The sequence below is a fragment of the Pithys albifrons genome, chromosome 20, assembly GCF_047495875.1.
Source record: "Pithys albifrons albifrons isolate INPA30051 chromosome 20, PitAlb_v1, whole genome shotgun sequence".
Taxonomy (NCBI): domain Eukaryota; kingdom Metazoa; phylum Chordata; class Aves; order Passeriformes; family Thamnophilidae; genus Pithys; species Pithys albifrons.
This window is the reverse complement of record NC_092477.1, coordinates 7,609,168-7,636,895: the sequence shown is the minus strand read 5'-3', so window position 1 is coordinate 7,636,895 and position 27,728 is coordinate 7,609,168. Positions and strand designations below refer to the sequence as shown.

At 47.7% G+C, this 27,728-nt stretch overlaps 1 protein-coding gene across 25 annotated transcripts in view; it reads left to right on the top strand.

Annotated features, from left to right (window-relative positions):
• Positions 1-27,177, top strand: part of DNM1 (dynamin 1) — a 64,802-nt gene extending 37,625 nt beyond the window's left edge. For 2 of the 25 annotated variants that reach the window (XM_071574045.1, XM_071574042.1), the window contains exons 12-23: positions 171-241; positions 668-719; positions 1,935-1,946; positions 3,193-3,306; positions 13,408-13,517; positions 14,081-14,192; positions 15,394-15,405; positions 16,643-16,813; positions 16,979-17,220; positions 17,597-17,815; positions 20,941-20,977; positions 25,141-25,260. In XM_071574045.1, the coding sequence (XP_071430146.1) occupies positions 171-241; positions 668-719; positions 1,935-1,946; positions 3,193-3,306; positions 13,408-13,517; positions 14,081-14,192; positions 15,394-15,405; positions 16,643-16,813; positions 16,979-17,220; positions 17,597-17,815; positions 20,941-20,962 (1,137 nt within the window). In that variant the 3' untranslated portion in view covers positions 20,963-20,977; positions 25,141-25,260. Of the gene's footprint in view, positions 1-170; positions 242-667; positions 720-1,934; positions 1,947-3,192; positions 3,307-13,407; positions 13,518-14,080; positions 14,193-15,393; positions 15,406-16,642; positions 16,814-16,978; positions 17,221-17,596; positions 17,816-18,174; positions 18,227-19,496; positions 19,654-20,940; positions 20,978-25,137 lie in introns of those variants that run through there. The other 23 variants (XM_071574038.1, XM_071574036.1, XM_071574033.1 and 20 more) reach the window with 20 other exon arrangements.
• Positions 27,178-27,728: the final 551 nt, after the last annotated feature.

Sequence of the window (27,728 nt, the reverse complement as noted above, 5' to 3'; positions counted from 1 at the left end):
GGGAGCTTGGGTGGGGAACACCTTTTGAAGTGCCAGTCTGGGTCAGAGGGGCCTGAGCCAAGAGTTGTGTGGCTGCAGAGGAGATCAGATGAACGATGTCCAGGGCTCTGTCTGCCCCTGAGCAGTGTCAGTCACTAAAGTCTTGCTCTGTCTGTGCCTCTGTTTGGCAGGTCATGCTTCTAATAGACATCGAGCTGGCTTACATGAACACAAACCACGAGGATTTCATTGGATTTGCCAAGTAAGCACCCACCTCCTATTGCTTCCTCTTCTCTGCATGAGTTTCCTGTGGCTCTGTCCTGTAACTGCTCCAGTAAATGGGTTGCAAAGCCCCTGGTGGTGCCAGGAATGGGGCAGCTCTTAGTATTGCTTTTTTCAGTGGCTCTGCGTTGTAAGGCTGGGGAGGATAACAGGGATGCATGGAAGGGGGAGTTAGAATACTGGGGTTGGGTCAAAAGAAAAAAAGCAGCAGCTGTGGAGGGTTAGTGACCCAAGTGTGGTTCCTGTGGGAGTGAGGAGAGCAGATGGCAATAAATTCGGTTATCAAGGCTTGGAAGCCAGTGATGAGGTGCATGAACTTTTACTGTAGCAGCTCCCTGAGGGGAGCAGGATTCAGGAGACCAAGAAGAGCCTGAGAAGTTTTGAATGTCTCTGCTGTTGTTTGCAGTGCTCAGCAGAGGAGCAGCCAGATGAGCAAGAAGAAGGCAGCTGGCAACCAGGTAGGCCAAGTTCCATCTCCTTCACTGCTGCCAGGAGGACGTATCTGTTGCCTGGGAGCTACCAGGTGGACAAGTGCTGGGCTGGATGCAGCAGTGCTCTAAGTTGGATTGAGGGGGTTTTATGGATGTTGCCTCCTTATTTTTTTGACTCATTAAACTGTTTTTAACTGGAGGATAGTGTTTTAGGCACCCTGCAGTCAGGAAGAACTGAACATCCAGCAGCAATGGAGGGAAGGAGTTGTGGAGGGAAATGGTGACTTGGTAATCCACATCTGGTCTTGCTTTTCTGGTAGAAATTCCTATTAATGTGTACATTCCTGTTTGTTCAGCCCCTTCACTACCTGTGGTTACTCTTCTGCCAAGGTGAGGGGTACAGAACACTAGATCTGAACTGTTACAGTACAGAATTGTCCTTTTTAGTTGTCTTTCCCATCAGTGGTATCTACTTTCTGAAAAGAGATTTCAAGAGAGTTCATGGACTCTTTTCCAGAAAATTTCACTGGAAATATGTAAATCTCTGTACAAGGAGACGAAGGGTGGTGATAGTCCTGGTTGCACTGGGTGTGTATGAGAACACACCCATGGGAGAAGACAGCAGGGGAGGGGAGGAGTTCCCTCAATCCTTCAGGAACTGTGAGCAGTGTACATACAGTTAAAAAGAGGCTAATGGCACTTTGTCCCAGATTTGGTGGGGACATGGCAAGGCTGTCTAGGCTAGATCTTGTAGAAACAAAGCCCTAGAAGCAGCCTCATAGAGAATGGAAGCAAATGTTTTGCTTAGTTTTCTTTAAAGACATTCACTCCTGACATCCACCCTCTTTATAACAAGGTATTTAATCACCTTTCCCTGCATGTGAACATGCAGGCTGTTGGCAGGCAGGTTGGTCTGGCCAGCCATCCATTTTGGAGCAGCTGTGGGGAGTTTCATCCTCTGCAGTGCACCTGACAGAAGAGCTGAATGTAAAAGACTGCAAAGGGCAGACACTGAATCTACCTGTAAAGCACTTTGGCCTTCTGTTAGCAGACTTTATTTTGGAATGGGGGTTGCTTTTGTTAACACCTAGGGTAAAAGATTTTGGTACCAGCCTCCAATTTATTTTATTTTATTTTTGAGCCTCTCTCCTCCTGCTCCAGCTTTCCTAGTAACAATCTCTCCTCTCTTTGCTCCTCTCCTGCTCTCTGCTCTGCTGCTGTTGCTATGGTTCCCCTTTGCAGGATGAGATCCTGGTGAGTAGAAGGCCCCTCAGCAGGGTGTGCTAATGGACATTAATGTTGCATCTGGGAAGGCAAGAACAGGGCATAAACAAATTATTCCCTCTCCTGCCCAATGGGCAGAGGAGGGCAGCTGGCACTAGACACAGACAAGCATAAACGAGGTGAGAAGGTAGGATGTTGAGGAAAAATTCAGTGCTGCTGGTACATCCTTGAGTGGGTGGAGATGAAAAGCAGCAATCCAAGGACTGTGTGGTTCTGCTCCACTGCCCCCTCCTGTCCACAGGGAGAGCAGGAGTAGGTCGAGCTTAGAAGGCACGAAATGAAGGTCCAAGACTCCTACATTTGCCTTTATAGGGTAAACTGCCAATTAACAGGATCCTGTACCTCTGCATTAGGCTGCTCACACAGTGCAACCTGATAATGTGCAGTGCAGTCCCATGGTTTTTCAGTGCCAGGTCGTTTTCACCCAGAGTATCCATACAACAAGGTACACACATAATGCATGCAGGTGTTTTTGGGGGTGAACAGTGCAGTAATGCATATAAAAGCAAATGCATTTAGACTGTGCATTCCTGCATTTGATTACGGCATGTGTGAGGTTCTAAACCAGCACTTGGTGAGTAGGAATTATTAGAGAATAATAGCCTGGCTTCTTTGCAGACTAAACTTCAAGGAACTTGATTTGCCCTAGATTAATATGACTGCTCAAATACCTGGGTATGCTGAAGTCCAGAGTACTAATTCCAGATGCACCATTTTGTTCTGTTAACCTTAGTGTCTCCTCTCACTACACTCAGTTCTTTCTGGGTTGCTTGCCCATGCCCTGAGCTGGTTCCCCCACCCCGGAGTGAAGCACTCCACACCTGAAGTTTCCTGGAAGGTGTGCTGGTGTCCTGGTTTTCTCTAGGCATGGCCTTTTCTGGGTGTTTTGCTGTGATTTGGTGCTTGTAGGTTGTATTTAGTGTTCAGGCCACTCTTGATGCAGTTTTTCCTGCATCTCTTTCCTCTTGGCAGAGGGTAAAATGCACAGCACTGCCAGGTTCCTTCCTGCATCCTTTTGATGCTATTCCTGGCCCTTTGGAGGCAAGGACCTTCACTGGCCAGTTGAATGGGGGGCTCTTCTGGCAGCAGCAGAGAGCACGGTGTTCCTTGTCTTTCCATACTGCTCCGTGTGTAGGGATACCCTCTGATCTCTCCTCTGTCGCCTCAGGCCAGGAGTTGTTGTCCTTGTTGATGCTCACTATTTCCACCCCCACAGGTGATCCGAAAGGGCTGGCTCACCATCAACAACATTGGGATCATGAAGGGTGGCTCCAAGGAGTACTGGTTTGTCCTGACAGCAGAGAACCTCTCCTGGTACAAGGATGATGAGGTGAGTAGCTCAACTCTGCCACTTGAGTCTCACACATCCAATGAGCAGAAGCCCTTCAGACCACTGGGTTCTACAGATGTATCTTCTGGGTGCTGTCTGCAGCTTGTGACACAGGCTGAAACTATCCTTGGGCCAGGCTCCCTGTGGCCTCAGCAGTGCTGAGCATTTCTGAATTGATGTGAGTGTGGCTTTTTTGACGCACAAGGAGTAACGTTTATGCTTGCAGTTCTGGCTCAGCAGAAAGCTGACAGACACTTGGAATGAGTTTGACCTTTATTTGTTTTGCTGTGGCAGCTGTGATCATGAAGGGTGGGATAGGTTAGTTCCAAGATTTGGACTTCTTGGTATTTATGGGGCAGCAGTGAGTTTTCTGAAGGCACATGGGCAGAAGATTTTGTGTGTCTCCTGGTCACAGGAAAAAAGGGTCTCTCCTTTCTGAGCACAGCAACAGGAGCTGTGGACCTGAGGCTGCAGCTCAGGTGCTGGCTCCTTCTGACTTTAAGTAAATCACTCTTCAGGGTTCAGCTGTTAAACATGCAAAGCAGGAATGTACTTTTAATGTTTCTATATTGAACATGCCAGGTAGTGCATTATTTGTCAAATTGTTTGAGGTGTGAATGGTTAGAGTTCTGCTGATGAAAAATACAGTGATGTGTGGAATATCACTGGTAGGAACATGTACCTACTCTGTAGAGTTGCTTGCAAATCTTGAATATTAGAAATCCTGGCATTGTACTGTGGTGTCTTTCTACTTGAGTGGGAATTGATATAAACGGACAGAATTTTCCCAGCTGAAATCACTGTCAACAATGTGTTGCTTCCTGAGCAAGACAGAGGTAGGTAATTGTCTTTTTTTATTACTTTGAAAAGAGAAGGAATACCTGGATGGTTCTGGTAAGAACAAGATTGAAAGGTTTAGTCCCCTCAATGTGCTGGGGGATGAGAAATGTGTGGTATGATGTAGTCACACGTTCTTAGTTGAGCAGGGCTTCAGGCTGCAAATAAAGAAACTGCTCTGCCTCTTTCTGAGGTTTGTGTCCCTCAGGTGTTCCAGGACACACAGTGTCATGCCTGGGAGCTGCAGCCAGGCCTGGCTCCTTCTCCAGCTCCTGTCAGTGGGCCTGTTTTCTTCTCGGCAGGTAGAAATGATGACAAATACAGTGATGAATCAGCCTCTAAATATTGCTTTCTGCATGGAGACGGCTGCTGTGCTGCTATAGATGAGCAGGCAGCAATTTCCTAATTAAAGAACCAGGCATTGAAATGGCTTTCTCTAAATCTTTGTGTCTCTGCTATGAGACACCCCCCTCTGCCCTTTGTCTTCAGAGTTGCTTGGGGAGGGTTCCCTCTTCTCTAGGCTGCATATGCAGGTCGAGTGGTTATAAACATCAAGTAGTTTAATCAAAGCCAGCTGCTACATCTGTATTACAGAGATGATCAAAATTCCCTGTTCTTCCCCCGGGGAGTGGGAGGGAGGGCAGGCTGCAGTGGGGATGTATAAACTGTTGATAGATTCCAGTTGCCTGAGATGGGGATTGGACCTCCCTCCCCTCCTGAGGGAGGGCAGCCTTGGGGGTCAGTAGCAACTGAAGGTCTGTACCATTTCCCTTCTGCATAGCAAGAGGTAGAGCTGCCTAATGAAAACAGTTCCCTGCCAGCCTCACTCCCTTAAACACAGAGAACCAGCACTGATGAGGTCTGAGCTGCCTCTGAGAAAGGAGTCTTTGTTTTCAACCAAGTGGGAGAAGGGGGGAAAGGGAAGTGTGTGTTTTATTTGCTTCCTCCCCAAGTTCAACTCCTTGATCACTGGCTGTTGTGAGGGAGAAAGAAAGCAAGGTCTGCCTGGAGTCCACAGTTGAGTCAGGATAAGAGCTGGTGCATTTGAGGGGCAGCTTGGAGAGCCTTGAGCATGGGGATTCCCATTCCCAAACCTCAGTCCTGCATGGAGCTGGCTCCATCCCCAGGAGCTGCTCACAGTGCGTGGTCCCCTCTCAGGCAGGGTTATCTTTGCATGACTATTCCAAAGCTCTCCTCCTTCACCAGTTCAGGAGAACCTGTGTCCTCTGCAGCTCCTGAAACGTTCTCATTGTGTTTTTAGAGGTCGTACTCCATAGTTATTCTTTGCTTAGGCTCCATGAGGAAGGAGGGAGGCTTTGTCCGCTCCACCCTGCACTTCTCTGGGCTCTCTTGTCCCAGTTCCCCTGTGCTCTGGCTGCTTTCCAGAGGGAACAAGGAGAGAGCTGAATCCGTCTGGTGTGGATGGAAGTGCTGGTGGCAGAGCTGTGGGTGGCGATGGGGAAGAGCAGGGCGAGGTGGTGTGTGGTGGGGTGAGGGTGAAGCCTGGGCCAGCACCTCTGGAGCCAGCAGGACTGGGGGCACAGCCTCTCCCTGCCCTGCTCCACAAACCAGGACCCGGAGTCTGCGGAATGAGGACATCTGGACCCCATTAGTGACATACCAGTCTTTCCGCAGTGCTGGCTTGTTTTCCCTCTGCCTCTGAAGAAAGGAACTGAAACTTAAAATGTCTTAAAGGGCCCACCATCACATGTTAGCAGGGATATGTGGCTGTGGGTGCTCTGGAGGGGCCTGAAGGAGTGTGGTGGGGAATGGGAGGGGAAGGAAGGAGCAGTCCAGGCGGGGGTGGAAAGTTGGCTCCCCACTCTGCCTTGCTGCCAAGAGCATGTGTGTGTGCTCCTGGGCTCTCTGTTTTTCTTCCTGTCTCTTTTCAATGAGTCCAACACTGGCCCCCATGGAGAGTGACCCCACAGAAAGTTGGCCTCCCAAGGCCTGGCGACCCTCCTGAGGTACCTGCATCTCCTGAACCCTGTGGGATTTTGCTGCAGGCCAGTGGTGAGGAGGAGAGGTGGGGAGGAGCCTGCTCTGACTGCTGGCAATATAGAGATTTCCTTGCTCAGGGAGGCCTCAGTATCCCAGTGGAGCAGCAGAGCATGCTGGCTGCTCTGCAAGCACCATAATGGACACGAGACAAGAATGTAATTCAAATAGTCCTTCTGTCTGAATCCCTTATGAAATGCACAGTGCCCATGACTCTGCAGGGCTTTCCTGCCTGCTGGAAAAGAGGGTCTGTGACCTGCGAGGGAGCTGCTGGTGATGGGGACCTTGCTCTGTGGTTCCTGTTAGTAAAGCTCCCTGGCTGCTGGAGAGGACCTGGCACCCCCTCCTCTGCAGGGGTGACTGGTCCTGCTGGAGTCCCTGTGTGCTGGAGTGTTGGCACAGCTGGGTGCATGGATGTATCTGCTGCTTCCTTTGGGAATGTGTGCGAGTGTGCAATGCAGATGGGACCTTTTGTCCTGACTCAGGTAAATGATGCACTAGAGATTTGGGCCCTGTGAGAATGGGTGACGTGTAGTCATGAGAAGAATATGATCTTATTTGCTTGTGTGAAAGTATTCACACATTGCATGCAAAGGCAGTGCATTGGAATCCTCTGTGTGTGCAGGAGGGGTGAGTGCAGAGTTTTAGGTGCACGAGGGGTGCTTCGTATTCTTTATGGATCACGTTGATTCCTGACACATCAGTTGTGTTTGAGCTCTTCCTCTGTCTTTGTGCCTTCTCTTTTGCTTGAAATGTATTTTCTCATGTCCTGGGGGAGATATGACCTTATTGACAGATACTAGATAGCTGCTTATTCTGTACCTGTCAGTGTCTCTTACCCAGTTCTAGTTTAAAAATAAACACATTGATCAATACTGAGATTGTTCCCCCACTGCACACACATGCACTCCCCTCTTCTCTGCCCTCCCAGCCCCCAGTCTATGTCCTTGAGGCCCAGTTCAGATGGTAGAAATCCTTTTGTCTTTGCCCTGATGCCCACCAGTCATTAGAAACTTGCTGTGGTGAGTCTGGGTGCAGCCAGGTTTTTGCATCCAGCTTGTTTTAAAGGTGGTTCCTCTCCTGCTTCCATACTGCTCTCTGGAACATGTTCCTTCTCTTTACATCCTCTGTGGAGCTCTTTCATTCATACACGTTTTTTTCCACAAGTGCATGTTTTCTCATGGGTATCTTAGTTTTAATCAGTCCTTTCACTCGCTGTTTCTCTTCTATCTCTGGCAGACAAACATCAAAGCAAACACAACTTCCAGAGCATCCAACCTTCAACTTTTTATCCTTTGTGGGCTTTTAATTAATGACCAACATTCTTTGCACTGTGAAATCCCCTTTCTCCAGTCACCTTTCTGTGCCTCATCCTGCCTTCTCAGGTACCAGAGCACAGCACAGTTGTAACTCTGACAGGCCTGTGTGTTTATATCTGCGTTTTATGGCAGAGTTTTAGCATGTGAAACACAAGCCATCCTGAACAGAGCTACCCGTGGGACAAGCATGTGAAGCTGAAAGAAATAGGAATGGGATGAGAGAGATGGAGGAGAAACAAGAGGTTTGTGAGTAGGCTGGTGAACAGGCAGATAAAAGTGATGGCTCCAAAGGGTTATACCCTCCCAGGCTGAGGGATGAGTGACCTCTGCATGCAGCTCCCCCAGAGCCCGCCCTCTCCAAGCGTGTCCCTCTGCCGTGCAGGTGTTGCCGTCCCCGTGCAGCACTGGCAGTGTGTGGTGTATCCCAGCACAGCCTAACCAATGTGCAGACTACTGTACAATCTCGTAGTCCTGAACAGGTAGTCTGAACACTGGGCAGACGGAGTGGAGCCTCTGGATCTGCTCTCCGGCTATCAGCAGCTCATTAGTCCTTTCCCCTCCCTGTTTTTGGGATGGGGTTGTGCGGGGCAGAGATGGGGTGAAAGAAAGTCCAGGTCCTGACTGGAAAAACGTCCTTCTCTGGCAGCTGGGGAGAAGAAATGTTGCTCTCTGCATGTTTCCAATTTGGAGCAAGCTTCCAAGTGCCTTCCTCTTCCAGTACTGGTGTCAGGCTCCTACCTGGCTTCCACCTGGGGTACGCTGCACCTTCCTAAAAAGAGAAAAAAATAAAGTTCAGTTACTGCAGTTTGAGATGGAAAGGCTGTGAAGTCTTGGCTGTCACCCAGTTGTGCAGAACTTGTTGCTTCATTCAACTCCTTTTCTTCCCCATGGAACTGTGTGGGAGGATCCTCCTCAGGCCCCTCATCTCCTTCAGTCCTGTAGACCAGTGGGTCCAGAGCAAAGCTCAGACAGGACCAGCCCTTGCTTCCAAGTCCTCCAAAAGGTCCTTTGACAGGGTTGCAGGAGACAACCTTGGCCAGCTGCCTTTGCAGCTCACCTCTGGCTGCGGCAGGAGCAATCCACATCCCCTCTTTCTCCCCCCACTACGCCCTGGCATTGCTGAGCCTCCCTCCCTCTTCTGGTTTTTGCTCCCTCCCTTCTTGCTTCCCTTCTGTCCTTCTGCCTCACTTGACGTGGCAGTGGAAAGCTAACTAGACTCGAGGGAGGAGCTTGCTGGCTGCTGGGAAGGCCGGAGTTTGGCAGGAAGCAGCGGCTGACGGATGGGGTTGCGCTGGGGAAAGGAAGGTTCCCTGCCCCGCATGGAAACTTGAGGAATGCTGTCGCTTTCTGTGCCGCTTGGCTCCCATGTAGCGATTCCAGATGTTAGTCCCAGCCCGTGTGGTTTGCTCCCTCTCCCTGTGCTGCAGGGATAAAGAAGGCTTTATGCACGCCCAGTGTGTCCCTTCCAGGATTCCTCCTCTTTCTTGTGTGGATGGTTCAGATTTGTGGCTGAAAATATGGACACTCATCTGTGCAGAAATAAAGATTTTAATGTGCATCAGCTGAAATAACGTGTAGATTTAAACCTGCAGCCAAGTGCAACCCTAGGAAGCCATCAGGGGGTTTATGAGAAAGCACAGGCAGAAACTGAGTAGCTTAAGAGAGACCACAGTGCCCCAAACTCAACTGTCATGACCTCTCTAAGGTCAGGGCAATGAATTCCCACTCTGGCTCTAACCCTGCCCTGGGAAAGGGTAACCAACCCTCTCCTGGGGGTGTGCAGTGCTTTGCCTGTGTTTGCTTTACCTTAGCAAAGCAAGTCAAATGTTCAGGACTGGTTCATCCCTGCCCTGGCACAGGGACAGTGTAGTGAGAAATGCCTGGCTGTGCTTTGTGAAGGCTGGTGGGCATTGCCCTGACCTTAGAGGGCTCACAACAGTTGAGTTTAGGGCACTGTGGTCTCTCTTAAGCTACTCAGTTTCTGCCTGTCCTTTCTCATAAACACTCTGATGGCTTCCTAGGGTTGCACTTGACTGCAAGTTTAAATCTGCATGTTATTTCAGCGGATGTACAAAACAATCTTTACTTTTTTGCAAGTGAGTTAATTACTATTGCTGTGCTTACTAAGCCAACAGTAATGGTTGTGATTAATCACATGAGTCCAGATCTAGTGTGCAGAGCTTTTGAACTAAATCAGCTTAAAATCTTAGGATGTGTTGTTTAAGTTAAACCAATGCAGCTTTCTGATGTAAACAAGCCATTACAGCTGCTCTGCATCTTGGAGGAGTGATCTGTGTCGTGTAAATGATGCTCTGAGGGTACAAGTGCTACAGGTGGGCTGTGCCTGGGAAAGCTGGTCTCAAGATGTGTGTATGTTGTGGGATGACCAGGGTTTCCTGGAAGAACCACAGCTCAGAAATTCAGCTCTTCTACTTTGCTAAGAAGCAGAAAGTGGTTGGTAACATCTTGTTGGGGGTGTGGAGTGGTGGTTCAGCTTGAAATGCTCAGCTAACTTGCTTTCAAATATTCCAGTCTGTTTTTCAGAGACTCCTTCTTAATAATCTTCTAGTGTGCATGTATTCCTGCAGTGTGTTTATGATAAATGATGATGTTAATGTTTCTCCCTTTGAGTAGAGTTTTATTACTGGAGTTTCCAAAATGCTGTGCATGTGTTTAACACAAATGATTTGACTGAAACTCCAGTCATCTCTGGGGCAGGTTTGTTTACCCATAGTGCTTTACATCCTGCAAGAAGGAAAGGAGGTTAAGAGGTTTAAACAAGATGAATTTCTCCTAATTTCACACAGCCCCCAATTAAAACAATGGCAGTGCCTTCCCCCATATCCACAGACACTTGTCTCTGTGCAGAAGAAGGTGTTTGTCATAAAAGCTACAGGGAAACCTTTAATTAGTTTATTTGTGCTCCAAATGCAAACTGAGACCTAGTAATTCTGCCAATTACTTTCTGGTGCTGTGAGTGCCAATTTCCAACCTTAGGGGAGCCCACATATGCATCTGTTGGCTTCGTTTCACATATAGCCAAGAGCAGGAAAATTTACCTTTCCACTGAGGCAGTCCAGAGAATGGAGGGAATGCCTGGAGTCAGGCTGGCTTGCTGCCTGCTGGATTCTCTGAACTTCTTGTAGGTCATTACCTACAGCATAGCAACAAATAATTCAGGTGATAGTGCAAACCATTGCTGCATCTGGCCCAAACCCATCTCTAGGATTTAGCCTCTGTAAGGAGTTGTGTAGCATCAACAAGGATATTGTAGCATCAGCATCCCTTTTTCCGCCAGTTATTGTGCTTTCCACCCCACAGCTGGAGTGGTTGATGGATCCTGGTTGCCTTCCTGGCCATGTGTATTTTCTTTCTGTGGTGGATGCAAAGCAGAGAGCCATATGGCTGGATCTGCACTGTGCTGGGGGTGGGGGAATAATCCTCTGGCATTTATCCTGCCTGTGCAAGGAGCTTGCAGCCCTGTCCTCCTGCAGGTCTCCATGCAGGCAGTGTGAGTCCTGCTGGAGCAATCCTGGTGAGGGGTCCTTAACCCTGTGCCTGCAGCATTCCACAGCCAGCTCTGAGCACCATGCTCTGTTTTGTACAGTCTGAGGGCTTCTCCCTCTCTACCACCTCTCCTTGGCCTCATGGCTCTCTGCAGATTGACTCACATTTTACATGACACATACTCTGCTGCTGAGGGACAGTTTTGCCTGATTTTTCCCCCCTTTTTTATCATTGTGTGGAATGATGAGCAACATAAGTCTCTTGGGATCAGGAATCAGACAGTTTCAGAGATGAGACATTTGAATATAGTATTTCACAAACTACTTTCCCAATTCGATGTGTGCTGGCTCTTCCTTCTCTTCTCTCCCACCATTCCAAGTCTGGAAAGCTGAAGAGAGAGAAGCCCTTTTCCCCTCTTGGCCAGGATGCTGCTCAGCCATAGCACATACTGCCAGATTGCTAACATATGGGCAGAGGGCTCAGCCAAAGTTTTGAGAGGCTTAGCCCTTGGCAGCTCATTCCACACTTTCCTGTCTCTACATTCAGGAAATGAAGTCAGAGTGTTGATATAAACCAGGCTGGGTTGAAAACTGAGAAGCTGGAAAGGCTGAGGAGGGGGACTGGGAGGGGGGAGGTGTGGGGAGATGGGGACCTGCAGGGGCTCATTGCAGCGTGTCAGGCTTGGGGGCTTCTTGCCTTCTACCACTGTCCTCCATTTGGTTGCTCTGAGTCGAGAAATGATATTTTTGTACTGGCAGACAGATATCTGTGTCTTTCCTGTGGTGTATGAAAAGATCAGCATGTGGAGATAGTGTTGTCTTGATCACGTGGCAGCATTTATGTGAGAGCTTGGAAGGGTTGAAAGTTGTAACTCTGGCTCAGAGCATGTTGTTTCCACATCTGGAACACGGAATTCCCTTACCTTTTGACTTTTTTTTCCAAAGAATGACACCATTGCAAAATTTCTATGGAATTAATGTGGTTCTAATGCAGAAGACTTTTCTCAGTCAGTTTTAACATCAGTTATTTTTTTTACTAGCCCACAGAGTGTGGGATGAATGCAGGGAGGTCCAGTTAAGTGAGACTGCAGTTGTTTTACTTCACTTGTAGGTCACCAGTTCAGCCTAAATCAGCACAATAATAACCCAGAGTACTAGAAAGCTGGCAGCTGTTTGTGGCTGACAGAACTGACGTGGTCTGTGTGGCTCAGAGACCAGCACCTGGCTGACAGATATCCCATTGGAAAAACTTGTGCCCACATCTAACCAAAACTGATCACTAGTATTAAAGAGTTCAGGGAAGTTTGCTTGGAAGAACTCTTCTGCTTTCATAGCCTGGCATCTCTGAGAGAGTCTGGAAGCTACCCAAGTGATCTCTTCTGTTTTCTAGTGCTGTTTTTTGTGGTGTTCTTGTTGCACTCATTTTGTAATGGACTGGTGTAGTTTGATCTTTGGGGTATCTCTGGACTGTGAAGTGCTGGAATCCTTAGCAAGCTCAGGTCAGTTTAACTAAAGCTTAGGAGGACTTGCCATGCTCTGGGTGTTGGAGCTCAGCAGCTTTGTCACCCTTACCTGCTGCTCTGCCCTGCCTGTCCTTCTTGGCCAACTCTTCAGGATCTCTGTTCAGTGACCGTCTTTGTTTTCCATTCTGTTTCCCCTGAGAGCGATCATGGTTTGTTTTTTCCTGCCAAGAAAGATCTACAAACACATCAGATCTCACAAGGGGACAGTCACACATGCTTGCTTGCACACAGGAGTGTGGTCTGTTTTTGTTTTAGTCTTGGATAGCAGCGTTTTGGAAACCAGTGTGAGGGCTCCCTCTCTTGTTGTGCCGGGGTAAAATTCCCATCTGGAAAAGGATACACCAAATGTGGGCTTTAAACTCCTATTAACTTGCTGTAGATCCAGATTTGAGACTAAGAAGGTAGAATGGTTTCTGAATGCAAATGTAAAAATTAAGAAAGAGTTTTGCTTGGGGTTTTTTTAGAGGTTTTTTGTTTGGTTGAGAGGGTTGTTTGTTTGTTGTTCTGGGGATTTTGTGGTTTTGGCATTTTCTTGTTTTGTTTGTTGGGGTTTCCTTCAATGAAGATGATACATGGGGTCAAAACTAGAGGTTGGTTTTTGGCTGCCTTGTTCTCAGTTTAGCTGGAGATGAAGAACTACCAGACTGGAGGGTTGTGGGTGCATTTACTCTGAAACACAGAATGCTTAAAGCTGAATTTCAATTTTTTTATCATTCACCAATGGTGAACTGCCCATTTTTTGAGCTTATCATTCAGAGCACAAGGTCTCCTTCTCCCACAGACTCTGGGGAGCAGAGGGCCTGGGTCTGAGAATGCCTCCCTGGTGATGTGGGGGCTGTGTGGCTGATGCTCCTCCCTGCTGGCACAGCAGAGGCTTCTCTGCAGCAGTGAGTGACTTGTTTCCAATTCCCTTTGCAGGAGAAGGAAAAGAAGTACATGTTACCAGTGGATAACCTGAAACTGCGAGATGTGGAGAAGGGTTTCATGTCCAGCAAGCACATTTTTGCCCTCTTCAACACTGAACAGAGGTATGTTCCCAACTCCAGACACCAAGCTGCTGAAACCAGAGACAGGATTTATGTAATATCAGATGGGAGAGAGGAGAGATGAGTGTGTTGGGACAGCTGTCCAAGAGAGATCCTTAGAAGGAGATGGGAGGACTTCTTTAAGAGTCTTGACTTCATTGCTTCTGGTCTCACAGATATGAACCATGGCCTGTGATGTGACCTTTCCCTTCAGTATTTTAGTGTGGTTACCTGGGCCTGGGGTGCATGTTTGTAATCAGTGTTCTTGGCGAGTTACTAGGGAAAGACATAAGAGAGAGGGGACCTGGGCTGGTTGGAGAAGTCAGGCAGTGAACAGAATGAAAAAGGGAAACTTTCAGGCCCTGTTGAAACGCACGGGGGTCAGCCAAACCAGCTCAAAAGTATTAACTCCCTTTCCCTTTTGTAGGGTCATCATGAAGATCCTAACAAGGGACTAAGTGTCTCTGTCTTAAAATGACAGGAGGATTCCCTGACCATTGATTCTCTTCGCCAAATGTGGGCAAATCTGAGTTGTGGTAGAGAATAATAAAATGTGTGTCTTCCAGGAATGTTTACAAGGACTACCGGCAGCTGGAGCTGGCCTGTGAGACCCAGGAGGAGGTGGACAGCTGGAAGGCTTCCTTCCTTCGTGCAGGAGTGTACCCAGAGCGTGTTGGGGTAAGTTCCAGCCTCAGCAGTGGCGTAAGGAGGAACAGAGTGTGTCTTAACAACCATAGCTGCATCCGCTTGTGTTAAAAAACCTCCACAAACTTTTTTCTTTCCTGAGCTGAAAATCTTGTAGAACAAAAATTGTTTTGGTATGTCCTGGTGCTTCCTTTAAGGAAACTTGGGATAACGTGACCAGCAGCTTCAAAGGGAAGATAAAGTGGGAAAAGGCTGCCTTGATAAATCCTTCTAGCTGCCTTGTTTTGTGGGCATTAAATTCCCAATATAAGGATGACATTTAACTCCCTGAATACTGATATGTATCTCCTGAGCAAAGGCACCATTCCCTTTTGGTAACACTCACTGTACAGCCTTGTTGGGAACTTCCTACCTTAGTAGTTGTTCTCCCATTCCTTCCTCCAGCCAATTAGAAAGGGATGTTTTTGGTATTTTTCTTTAACTTGGTAGATACCCTAATATGCTACTTTAGAAAGAACTCTTATCTCTTGCCTTCCCCTTGTCCCACAGCCCTTGCTGTCAGCATTATGCTCTGCTTTAAAGTGTGTTCTAGACAATTGTGGTGTTTGTTTCTGTTCAAAGCCTTTCCTGTTCCTGCATGAGAGGAAGCTGCTATAAATAGTTTTCCCATTAGAAAAGTGATAACTGGTTTTCTGTTTGTTGCTTCTAATAGATTTATTGCATTCAGCTTTCCTTTTACACTTGAACATTGTTGGGTTTGCCTTGAAGCACTTCCTGACAAACTAATATGGTATTAAAAAAGAGGGTTAGGGACTGGACCTTGACAGTGACACAACTTCAGGGTGACTTTGAACCAGACTGTGCCTCTTAACCCCAATGGCCATGGGGCACCTACTGGTGTGCAGGTTTGACATGGGAACACTGATCCCTGTCCCAAATCCCCATGTAAGGAATAACAGGTGGCCATTGCAGGTGAGTAAATTGCCCTTTGTTGATAACAATATGGTTTCCTTTACAGAACATCCCATTCTGATTTTCAATTTAGCCAAGCAGTTCACTTGTTCCTCTTCCAGGGTAGTAGAGGTATTGGTGTATTTTTAGTGGGATTGGTCTTTTGCTTGTCAGTGCTATTATGGGATCTTCTCCAAATTCTGAGACCAACTAAAAGTCATCTTTTATTTTTTGTCCCTTTTTGTTTTAATTTTTTCCACATATGCTCAAACTGGCCTGCCAGGACAAGGACAAAGTAAGTCTGACCCTCTCTGCCTGTGTTGCCCCCTGGGGCTCTCACCAGATAGTTCTCTCATTTTTTTTTCCTTTTGTCACAATTTCCTGAGAGGCATTTGCTTCTTCTCCCTCTTTGTACCCTCTGTTGGATTCCTGCTGTCTGTTTCTGTTCTTGATTTGAGTTTTCCATTTTTCTTTTTATTTCTCCCTTTTTGTATGACTTCTGAATCTTGGTGCAAGCTTATTTTTGGGACTTTTTTACCCTTTTTTTTTAAGTTGCCCTGCTTGACATCCACTTCCTTTACTTTGTTTCACACTGAGACCTTGCATTCCTTCATTATGTAAGATCTTCTCAGGAAAAATCTCAAATGAACAAAAGCATTTGCCCTTTCTCATCTATTTTCTTCCCCGAAACAAAAGAGAAGCCATTTCCTACATGGCTGCAGATTGTTCAGACTGGGGCAGTTTAAAACAAAGATATTTCATTATGCAATCCAGGGGGTTATAAATAAGCACTGAGGAAGGCAGAGTCTTTCATGCTTCAATGCTTTGAAATCGATCCCCAATGGATGAGCCTTGGCCATTGCTTGCTGTCAAACAGCACAGTCCAGGTTTTGCCTTCCAGAATAAACACTGTGCTCAGGCAGACAGGGAGGGATTCATCTGCTTGGTGTGAAAGAAAAGAGAATTATGATTTATGATGCAGGATTTGCAGTTGAAGCAGTCAGGAAAGTTTTCTGGGTTATTCCATCTACTTGTGGTGAATTTGAGGTGGACAATTATTTCACCTCTCTGTATCTGTTTTCTCATTTGTGTAATGAGGACAAAGATGCAGCCTGTCAGAGAGCCAGTGAGGCCTAATTTATGCTGAGTGATTCTTGGGTCTTAACTGAGTCTGGGCAATGAAAACTCATCTCAGATGAAGAACCTTTCAGAAAGCTATGAACATTAAAAGTATTAATACAGCTTTGGTATGCACTAGATCACCTGTGGACATTGGTCAGGAGCCCCTGTTGCCTTTCACCTTTGTTTAATAACTAAGAGAGTAGCTTTATTTTTAAAGCTCCTCAGTTCTGAGCTGGAGAAGTCTACAAAACTGAGCTGTGCATTGAAAATCACAGCTTTACAAGTTTAAATAAGTTTTGTTTATTGCATGTACTTTCTGCCTGTTCCCTTCAGTTCTTCTCTCATCTCTCATGAAAAGCTAATTCTGTGTTACATTTGAAGAACCAACCTCTTTTTCCTTTTCTCTGCAGGCCAGTGAAGCAGAGGAGAATGGAGGAGACAGTTTCATGCACTCCATGGACCCTCAGCTGGAGAGACAAGTGGAAACCATCAGGAACCTGGTGGATTCCTACATGGCAATTGTCAACAAAACCATCAGAGACCTCATGCCGAAGACAATCATGCACCTCATGATAAACAATGTACTTATCACACAGTGTTCTGGGGAGGTGGGGGGGAGACAGGGGGGGCAAATGGGGAGGGAGGAAAAGAATGAAGACAAACTGGAAGGAGGAAGAGGTGGGGACACAATGGAGTGTTTTGGGGGAGACTCTGAAAGCCGTTTGTCCCTCTGTGCTCGTTTGCAGACCAAGGACTTTATCCACTCGGAGCTGCTGGCGAACCTGTACTCGTGTGGCGACCAGAACACGCTGATGGAGGAGTCGGCGGAGCAGGCGCAGCGGCGCGACGAGATGCTGCGCATGTACCACGCCCTGAAGGAGGCCCTCAACATCATCGGGGACATCAACACCAGCACCATCAGCACCCCCATGCCCCCACCGGTGGACGACTCCTGGCTGCAGGTGCAGAGCGTACCGTCCGGACGCAGGTACCAGAGGCTCAGGGGGAGAGCCCTGCCTGGCGCCTCTCAGTGCCTCCTGCTCAGACAGGGAGTCCTCCTCCTCCTCCCCTCTTCTCCCTGCGGATGAAGAGTCCTGGGTATTCCTGCTGGGATGCTCCTAGGGCTGTGTAGGGCTGCTGTGACTCTGCAGAGGTGTTGAGATACTCCAAACCCTTAGGCTGGGTGGGGTGGAAGTAGCTTTGAGGGCAGCCTGGAGCCTGGCATGGCCCTTGGGAGCCAGAGGGTGGTGTGTGAAGTGGTGTGAAGCTAAAGAGGGAACACTGAGGGCAGCGTGTGGGGCCCTGGTGGGACAGGGGGATCCCAGGGCTGTTGTTGCAGTTGAATGCCTTTGTTTGTTCCCCAGGTCTCCCACGTCCAGCCCCACCCCGCAGAGGAGAGCTCCGGCAGTGCCGCCCGCCAGACCTGGCTCTCGGGGACCAGCTCCTGGGCCACCTCCTGCTGGTGGGGCCACGCTGGGTGGTGCCCCCCCTGTGCCCTCCAGGCCAGGTGCCTCTCCTGATCCCTTCGGGCCCCCACCTCAGGTTCCTTCTCGGCCTAACCGTGCTCCTCCTGGTGTTCCCAGGTAAGTCCTGAAATGCTGCTCCACGCACGTGGGATGTGTTCTGATTTTAAGTAGCAGCATTGGCAGCACTTGGCCTGCCTGGGCCATAGGGGGAGAATGGACTGCATGATGTGGGTACAGCCTTTGGATATTTGCATCAGGTCCAGAGGCACGAGCATTGTTGTCTGCTGATATTTCATTGTACGGATGAGGCAATGCCAAGGTAGCTTTTAGGAGCAGAGGGGCAGCTGCTTCTCTGTACAAACCTCTGCAAAGGGTGGGGGAGAGGTCCTTGTACCTGAGGGCTTTAAAGCAATTGTACCAATGCCTGTGGTCACCACATAAATCACAGGATTGCAGTGACTTTCCCCTCTGTGTAGGGCTCCCAAAGTCTGAAGTTTCCCCTTTTCTCCTGGCCCAGAGTGCTTCAAGGTGAGTTGGAAGACCTTCATCAAAGATCTTGAGTTGCTTTTTGGCTGCGAGGCTATCACAGTATCACTGGCAGGAAAATGAGTTCTTAGGCAGCTTTGTTGCTTCTGTAATCAAATGGAACATTTTCCAGTCTAGAGGATTCAAATCACACAGCTTTGCTTTCCCATTAGAAAACTCATTTCCTTTCCTGTTCAGTCACTTCAGGCACACTTCAACATAGTAATAAGGGATTATCCATCCCCTGTGCAGCTGAGCACGTGTTCCTGAACAGACTTGGGAACCAGTCTGGAACCAGGAATGCTTTTATGTAGGGTACTTAGTCTCCCTTGAGGAGGAGAAGGTAATTGCAATATGAAGAACAAACACAACCAGAAATTCCCCAGTGACATGCCAGGGGGAACACTTCCCTTGTGGAAAACACCTCCCCAGGGGGTGATGGTGGCAAAGGTCTAAAACCTTGTCATTTTCTGTGAAAACACCCAGCCTGTCAGTGGGTGGAGGTGGTGTATGGCAGAGAGGGTTTGATCTTCCTCCTGCAGCAGCGCCCCAGCTCATACTTGGTGCTGCCTCTTTGGAGGGAGGTGTTCTCTGCCAGTCTGCAGTTGGCCTAGAGGTGGATGAGTCCAGGGAGGTTTATAAACCAGGTTCTGACTCTGGTGTGTGCAAATGGTTTTACTTTCTTGGTGCCTCTGCCCCAGTCCTTCCTATGCACCTTGATGCAGCTCCCACAGTAATGTGTCCCCACGTGCCTCAGTGTCACCCCAGAAACTGTGGTGGCACCTGTGGATGTCAGCATGCTTCTGCTGTGGATTTTGGCTCTTGCTCTTTGTGACCCTGCTTTGCCATATACTGTTTCTTTGTGGCTTTGTTTTCAGTATATTTATGCTTCTTTCTGTCTCCCATCTTCCTCCTTTCACCCAGTTTCATTTCTTCACTCATGAAAAATATTCTATATACCTGACCATCATGATAGGATTCCCCAAATGGGCTGGAATGGATTGGCTTTTTTTTTAAGAAATCTGTCATAGCTTATCTTAATGGCTTTTCTGCCTTTTGCATGAGGTAGAAGCATTTAGGGGAAGGTAGGGAGCAGCACTAGAGCAGAGGGGGAAGTGTTTCATGCTTGAGTGAGCAACCCCTTGGTTTAGAAGGAGAGATGGTAGGTTGGATTGCATGCTACTGACTGCCCTGATCTGGAGTTGAGAATGTAATTCCAGAAGCTGTTGAAGTGTGATGCTCATTCTCTGATCCCCCTCTCTGATTCTTCCAGTTGTTCATAGACTCCTCCGGATCCTGATACCAGCTTGTCATTTGAGTTCACTGATGAATGGAGAATTTCCAATGACAAGGGACTCTTTCTCTTCTCTCCTGTATATAGAATAAGAATGTTCCCTGCTAGCACTTGGACTCGGGTCCTTCTGCCATGGGTGAACGAATGCCATCTCCATTGTTGCTTTTTTAATACCCATCTTTCCCTTGCTAACCAGGCTGTAATGTGTGTGAGAGGAACAAAGCCCTTGTGTGTGGTGTGGGTGTTGTGGAGTGAACCCAAGTGTGTGGTGGTGGCTGGGTGTACTTTGTGTGCACACTGATGCCTGTGTGGAAGGTTGGCAGTTTTGTGCCTCCAGCTTGAGCATCTGATTTTATGAATGATCAACTTACACAAGTGTCACTCTCCTCCTTTCTCATAAACATAAGTGTATAAACACATGTCTTCACATATGAACACCACATGGTCCTTTTTTTTTTCCTTTGCATGGAAAGGTTTTCCTGCATATGATTAAGGACACCTAAACCAAGGTTTGCCATCCTGCCTCTGTACTTAGCATTTATTCAGTCTACTGTGGAAGTCCTTATTGCCAAATATACAATTTTGGGAATTGAAAGTTACAAACCATCCAAGGGCCTGGCTGTGTGCAGTGAAGGACTGCACTCAGGATTTCATCTGGGGGAGAAATCTGTGAAGATATTCCTGCAGATATTTAGGCTCTTCAGTTTAAAATAGTTTGGTAAAAACTGTAGGTGAAGGAGCTCAGGCAAACTTGAAGGAGAAATAAGAAATTTTAAGTGAGAGTGACTTAACCATTGAAAAAATGGGTTAAAGGCATTAATGGATTCTCTATTCTTTGGTACATCTAAGGAAAATCATAACTTCACACAGAGGTATGACTCAAATGATTCAGGAGGTTGGAGTAGCTGATCTCATGATTTATGACCTTCAAAATACAAGCTTTCAGCTGCTTTGTGCCATTTTGGGTAGTGCTCAGGACTGCAGGTTATCTCTCTTTCCTGAGCTGTTTGTTTCAACTTTAGCATTTAATACAGGCAGAGAATAAGAACCCTCAGGGAGAGACAAGCCCAGCTCCCTGTGCTCAGCTGGTGGGTGCTGAAACCTGGGTATAACACTGGTGTGAACATCAGCCTGGGTGTGTGAGGGACTTGGTGGGTGAGTGAGCAACAGCCAGTAGTTATGTGGACAGATAAGGGCGTGTCAAAGCCCATCTGTGCACAGCTGGGTCTGGATGTGTTCAGAGGTGAAGCTGTGGGTGTGTGTTTGTGTGCAGTCGCACCCAGCAGTGCACCCTTGTGTGCTGGAGGGGGACATGTGACAGTGTGTCTGTACAAGCACGTGTCTGCTCCACCTTCCTGACAGTCTGTGTGGCCTCTGCCTTGACCTGTCTGAACTGCCATGTTGATTTCGTGTTGTCTTTCAGAATCACTATCAGTGACCCCTGAGGACTGGCAGCCACGGTATGTTCTGCTCTCTCCCTGCGATGCATGAGCTGTTGTGTCCCCCCTCCATCACTCTGCAATCACCTCTGCTGCCCAGTTCTTGTGTTAGTAACAGAGTCCCTTGTCCAATGAACCCCCTCTGCCAGGATCTCATAAAGGGAGGAGTCTTGAACAGAAAGACTGATCAGAGACAGAGCAGCTGCTTGAGCTGCAGGAGCTGGGAAAGCCTCAGGACCTCACTTAAGGTCACTGGATGGCCCTTTCTCTGCTTCTACATAGAGGAGGTGGGATGGGGGAATGAGCTCTGGCAACAAGGTCTAAAATGTGTCTCTCATTTGGCTTATACCCACACTGGGAGATCAGCTGAATGAACCCTGGTTTGATTTGGTCTGTCAGCTGTGTTAGGATCAAGACAGGCTTGGGGAGCTGTTAGTTCAGACTCCTCTTCTTATATTCTAATGTCTGGCTGGAGAAGTTCTCCCATCCTCACTGTGTCTCTAGTGCTCGTGGAAGTCAAGAGGAGCTTGGGTCATTAATATCAGGACTTCCATGTCTGAGTGCAGGGTAACTCTGACATTGAATGTTCCCTGTTATGCTTGTGTCCCATCATAGTTCCAAGTGAACTCCCTTTGCTTGTTCTCCCCTTCACCCTTTACCTTCTGGGTTACTCTTCTGCTTCCCTTCAGACTGCCTTCTCTCCTCTGCCTTCTGCCCCTGCAAGAGGAAGGGTTTAGTGACCTGTGTGCCCCCAAACACTCTGCCCTGAGCTCCTGTCTGGTTTCCTCTCCTCTCTGCCTCTGCATTTTACTGGTTGTGCTGGTTCAATGCAGGGTGCTGGGGCAGGTGTGTCTGGCCGTGCCGTGTGCGGCTCTTCCTTGTCCTGGTAGTGCTGAGTGGGGGTGTGAAGAGGGACATGAGCAAATTCTGAGTCTTTTTCCTGGGAACATCCAGCCCTTATTGACAAGGGGTACAGAGAGCAGAACAGGGCAGGTGTGGGGGTTTGGGGCTCCTTTCCCTTTCTCTGTGGCTGTTCTGTGACAGAGGAGTGGAGCAGCAGCAGCTCCTGCAGATTCCTGTGCTGCTGGTTGTGGCAGAGAGAACTGTGGATGAGAAGCATGTGCTGAAATCCTGCCTTAACAGGAACAGCAGAAGTTCAAGCCCCAGTTTCAGAGCAGGAGGGTCACAGCCAGCCCCCACCTTGCTGGTGTCTGTTACTGCTGCAGGTAACTGCAGTGAGAGCTGAGCTGCCACATGGCATCAAACCGATGCAGTGATTGCTCATGATTGGCATCTCTGAGTACGTCAGCCCTCCTCACTGATGACACACTGCAGAGGTGCTGGAGCAATCAGCAGTTTCCTCCAATGCTCTGCCTACTGCAGACATCCCTGACAGCCCTGGAAATGTGCATCCTGGTGAACAGCCTCAGGAAGGGCCTTGCTGTTGTCTGTACCTCATTCTGGGACTCGCTGTTATGGGCATTTTGTTCTTGATCTGGCATAAAGAGCACCAAGGAAATAAAAATGAAAAACCAAAACAACAACAAAAAAAACCCAGACAACCCAAAAATTTACACCTTTTGCAATCCAAGGGAATAAATGTAATGTTTTACCACCTCTGTTAGATCCTTCTTAGCAGAACTCCCTACTAGACCAATGGTCCCTAGACAGGATTAGCTCAGTGTTCTCCCTGGGTTTGGCCTGAAAGACCAAAGGATGTGGCAGCCACTGTAACCCTGGCTCCTCCCTGGACTCAGATCTTCCTTCTCGTGTACTGGAGGCAGCCACAGGCTTCCCTGTAAGCAAAACTTTGCTCCTTGGCCTGACAGAGGAAAAGTGACTTTTCAGTGATATAAAATGGCTTGACTAGCAATACAGCCAGACTGAAGCAACATTTCAGGGGTAAATGTTGCCTAACAGACTTCCCTGTCTGTTTTAATGCTGGGAAAGAGTTTTCAGCCTTTTCTAACCTCACCAGGCAGATTCTGCAAACATCTCCAGAAAACCTCAGGAGAAACAAAACCTGTAAGTTTAAAAAGTGACAGCCTTTCCCTATAAATATAAAATGCTTTGAGTGCTCAGAGGAATAAGTGTCTGCAAAAATCAATATCAATCATAGTACATTACAACAAAGCAGCCCATCTACCTGCAAATGACTTGTGCTTCTTTCAGCCCTGTTTATCCTGGTAGGGTCAAGTGGCCACTCTTGCCAGAACATGTGACATTGCCTGGTGACTTCAAGCATCTTTTTCTTGTAAATCCGCAGAGGCTTTTAGCACAACCTGTCCAAACTCCTGAAATGCAAACAGCCCTTCAGCCTTCTCAGAAAATGCCCTCTAACACATGTGATGGTGCAACAGCATCTCACTGAAGGCTGAGCTGAAGTTCTGTAAGGTTTTAGTTGAAGTGCTGTTGCTGTCCCAGTGAGAGTAGAAGCCATCAAAGTGTTGGTGTGGCTTCACTTACACTGTGAGCACCCTGAGAGATCATGCACAGATCCCACATGTCATTAGCTCAGGGTCAGATATTCCCCAGCTGTAACATCCTATTGCAATGTTTACTTCTGGACAATAGTATTATTTCAGCATCCCTCCAAAGTGATTGTGATTTCTGGGTTAGCTCAATCCCATTGTTATTTGCTATACAGGAGCAGTAACTTGTTTGCCATGCTGGTAGTGGGGTTTTGCAGTCCCCACTGACATTTTCAGTCAAGGAAATAACATTTGAAAGTGGCTTTACTGTGTGAAGCTCTTTTATGTATCATTTCCCAAGACGAGGAACAAGTGGTTGTAATTGTTTTGAGATCTGGGGCTTAATAGATCTGGAGCAGTAAGTTCTGCTGAGGTTTAATAAAGAGGACTGGAGAGTTGCTCTGGTTTATTTGCTAAGATGAGGGAACTTGCCCCAATTTATAAGAGTATAACTGGTGCCAGTGTGATTATAGACTTGCAGTCAGTGCAAAACAAGACTTGTCTACTGGTGCAAATGTCCTGCTCTGTCCCTCTTCCCTCCCTCCCCTCAGCCCCAGTGTCAGGGAAAGGTCTTCATTTCCAGCAGTCAGTTGATTCTCTGTAATCTTAAGTCAGAGCTTGTCAGTGTGGAATTACTGGGGCCTTAATTCTGTAACACCTGGTCCTGTATGATCAGTGCAAGGGCTTCTCCTCTGTTTGGTCTGCTTGCTGTTGGCTTTGCTCTTTGCATTTCAGGCAGTTTGGACCTTAAAACTACTCTGGCTTGGTACTGAACAATTTAGTTCCTCTTAATAGAACTCCCTCAAGATGCTGTTTAGGTTGCAGACACTGCAGGGAGCACATTTTAAAGGACAAACACAGATTGGATTTGCTGTCTTACAGAACACATTTTTATTTGTAGACTTCTTAAAGCCTACAGTCTGAGCCTGAAGTAAGTAAGTAATTTAAAATAATGAGCTCAGAGACAGGGCAGGGGTGTAGTCTTGTATTTTTTGTTGTGGCTTTTTCTTTTTTCCCCGCAGTCCTTTCCAGGAAGGACAGTCTAGAACACTTAATCCATGCAGAGGGCAAACACTTAAGTTGCTGCCCATTTACGTAGCTAAAGTACGAGCAAAAGAGCTGGAACAGAATGGAGTAGCAGTAGCCAAAGTTCCTCTTATTGAAGTAGAAGCAGCATTTGCTGAGTGCCAGAACTAGAAAACTGAAAGGAGTGAGCTTGGCCCTGACATCCACCATCAGTCTCGTGTCAGAACAGGGAATCTCAGGCTTGCAGTAGCCTCGAGGGCAGGGGAAAGAAGGTGCTCCTCCAAATCAGCCAAGAGCCTCTGCCAGCAGCACGTCTCAGAGGGCCCCATCCATGCTGTGTGATGTCATGTGCTTGGTACAGGAGCTCACTGTTGTCTGTGCTCCTCCACTCTCATCCCAGAGCCAGTGCACTCACTGGCAGTGAATCCCTGCACTCCCAAATTTCAGAGGGGGAGTAAAACTGGCTGTGCAGGGGGTTGCTTTCCTGGTGCCACATGTGTGCTGTGCAGGAGGGCCAGTGCAGGGCTGGGGGCAGCCTGGGGGTCTCCCCAGGAGTTTGTGCCTCACGTGGGATTGTCCCGCTGGCTCTGGCGAGGTGGAGAAGCACCGCGTGTGATCGTGACTGCGACTGCTGTGCTAACCACAGTGTGTGTTCTCTTGTTTTTGTTTCCTGCTTTTTCACAGCAGAAGGGGCCCTGCCTCACCTACTCGACCCACCATAATCCGACCGGCTGAACCGTCCCTCTTAGATTTATAACTTGAGGCTGCAGGCAGCTGGCGACGAGCGCCGTGCCGGCGGCTTCCCCATCCCACCCTCCCTTCCTCAGCCACAGTCACTCCTCTCATCCATCCCCATCTCTGCCTCCCGCCACCCCTTCCCAGTGTGCTGTAAAACACTAGTGATCGAGCTCTTCGTCTTCGCTCGTGCGTCCTGTATTGCTTTGTGAGCGTAGAGTAGCCTTCATTCCGTGGCATGGATCCCTGAAGTGCACAGGCTCCTTGGGGAGAGCAGCCACAGTGCTGGCTGTCCGTCCAGTAATTCCATCTGCCTGGCCTGGCCTGGCCTGGATAACTGTCCTGCCTGCACCACTTAGTTGTAGCACCCAGGACTGATCTGTAGCTATTTTCTTTTCTTGTAGTTAAGACAAAAGTGTGAACTTAGGACAAAAAAAAATGCTGTCAAAACACCGTTAGGAACAGCTTAGATGTCCTGTGTGTTAGTTTGACTTCTAAGGTGCAAAATTTTATGTTGGGAACAGTGCAATCAACCTTGTATCAAAGTGAGGCAGGGAGATCAAGGAAGGGGGGAATGAATGGATCTAGTCCTGCTAGAGTGAAGTCTGAGATAGCACACACACCTCAGCGTGCAGGAGCACAGGGACCTGCTCAGCTCCCGGGGCTGGGTCTTCCTGCTGGGGACACTCTGGCTCCTGCCAGCAGGTGTCCTGCAGCATCATTTTTGGCTGACTTTCCTGACCCCAGCGGGGCGAGGGGAATAGACACGCTGCTCCCCCCTTGCACACGGACAGCCAAATGTTTCAGGGAGTTCGCTGTGTGATGTTATGTTGAAAATATTTCTGCTTTGAATAAGCACATCTTTCAGTGTTTTTGGGGTACTGTGGTGACTTTCTTCCGTAGCCTTTTCTTGCATGTGGATGGTACGTGTTTGGGGAAACTTGTAACCGTTGTTGATCACAACTCATCTTAAGGTTTGGTTTTTACTTTTCATGCTACATGTATTAAAAAATAAAAAAAATACTTGAGAATTAAAAAATATATCAACCCTGTACATCTCAGATGTTATGTCTCTACCAGAGCTGAATGAGCCACCTGTGGGCCAGGCTTTCCTCCAGGCCTGATTCACATTGAAGTTCTCTTATTTCAGTGCTATTGCTCTTAATTTCTGTTGTGGATCCTCTGTTGTGCTGATGCCAGTTCCTTTCTGTATTTTAACTCTTGTTTTACTACTTCTCCCCCTTTTCCTTCCCTTTCCCTTTTCCTTTTTCTTTGTTTTTCTTGTCTCTGACCTCCAGCCGGCCGGGCAAGGCCAGTCCCGCCCGCCCCGAGAGCCCCAAACCACCATTTGACATGTAGTCCTGCTCCCTCTGAGACTCTTTGCCTGCTCTTAGCTGTTCTGTCCTGGAATGGTCTGACTCCAATCTCACACATGGCTTGTTTTCTTTGTAATTTGTGACACACACATATCAGCTGTGATTGTAGTGAAACTGTTTGTGGGGGGTGGGGGGTGTTTGGTTTTTTCTTTTTTTTTTCCTTTTTTTTTTCTTCCCAGCTGCTTAAAAGAGTTAAACAAGTATATTGTAGTAATGAGAAACATATCGTTACTGTTATAAATATCTATAAATATATATATAAGATGAAAAATCTATATATGTCCAGGTGTTTAAAGCCATTTGTGCTTCCATGTGAATTTTAGGAAATACTTAAGTAGGAAAAGAATATATACAGATATATATATATACACACAGACACATCCAAAAAGTTAACCAAATCCCAATGTTGAGTTTTTGAGCTGATTGTTAAATTCTCTGCTGTGTGCAGTTGGGTTATTGTACTACCCCAGACTTGTGGGTGAACTGTCTCAGTGCTGGTAGTAGCTGTGATGCAGTTTGTGATCTACCTGTCACTCTTGTTTATTGGATGAAATAAACTCTCATTTCTGTATAATGAAGATCTCCACGACTAGAATAAAACCATCTCTCTTTCTCTTGCTCTTTCTCTGGGTGATTGTCAAGCTAGTTTTGATTATAACCTGATCTTTCCATCCCATAGAGTTTAACAACAAGCTGTACGTGCAAGCAGGTGCTGTGCCTGGTAGGGAAGGTGGAGCAGATCTGCAGCAACAGGAGCTGCAGCAGAGTCAAACAGCTTGTCAGGTGCAGAAGGTAAATCCCTTTGTAGAAGAAAATTTGTGGAAGTGGTTCAGGGATGGGACATACAGAGGGTGGGAGTTTTGCACACAAATTGTTTCTTAAAAAGGGCTTTTTGCATCGGTTGTTGTAGAACACAGTGAGTGGGCACCGAGCTGTAGTTTCTGTGCCAAGGATTGTCTTTCAGGCCCTCAGCTGAAGGAAGGACAGCCCAACACCCCAGTGTAACACACAGGGCCAGCTCCTGCTTGGAAGTTACATTTAGGCTGAAGTGGGATTTCTGCTCAGGTATGAACTGGGTAACCTGTTCCCTCTGTGCCAGTGGAGTGCTGTGGATCCTGGATCGTGGGTGCTGCTTCTCGCTGTGACAGCCACATTTCTCTGCAA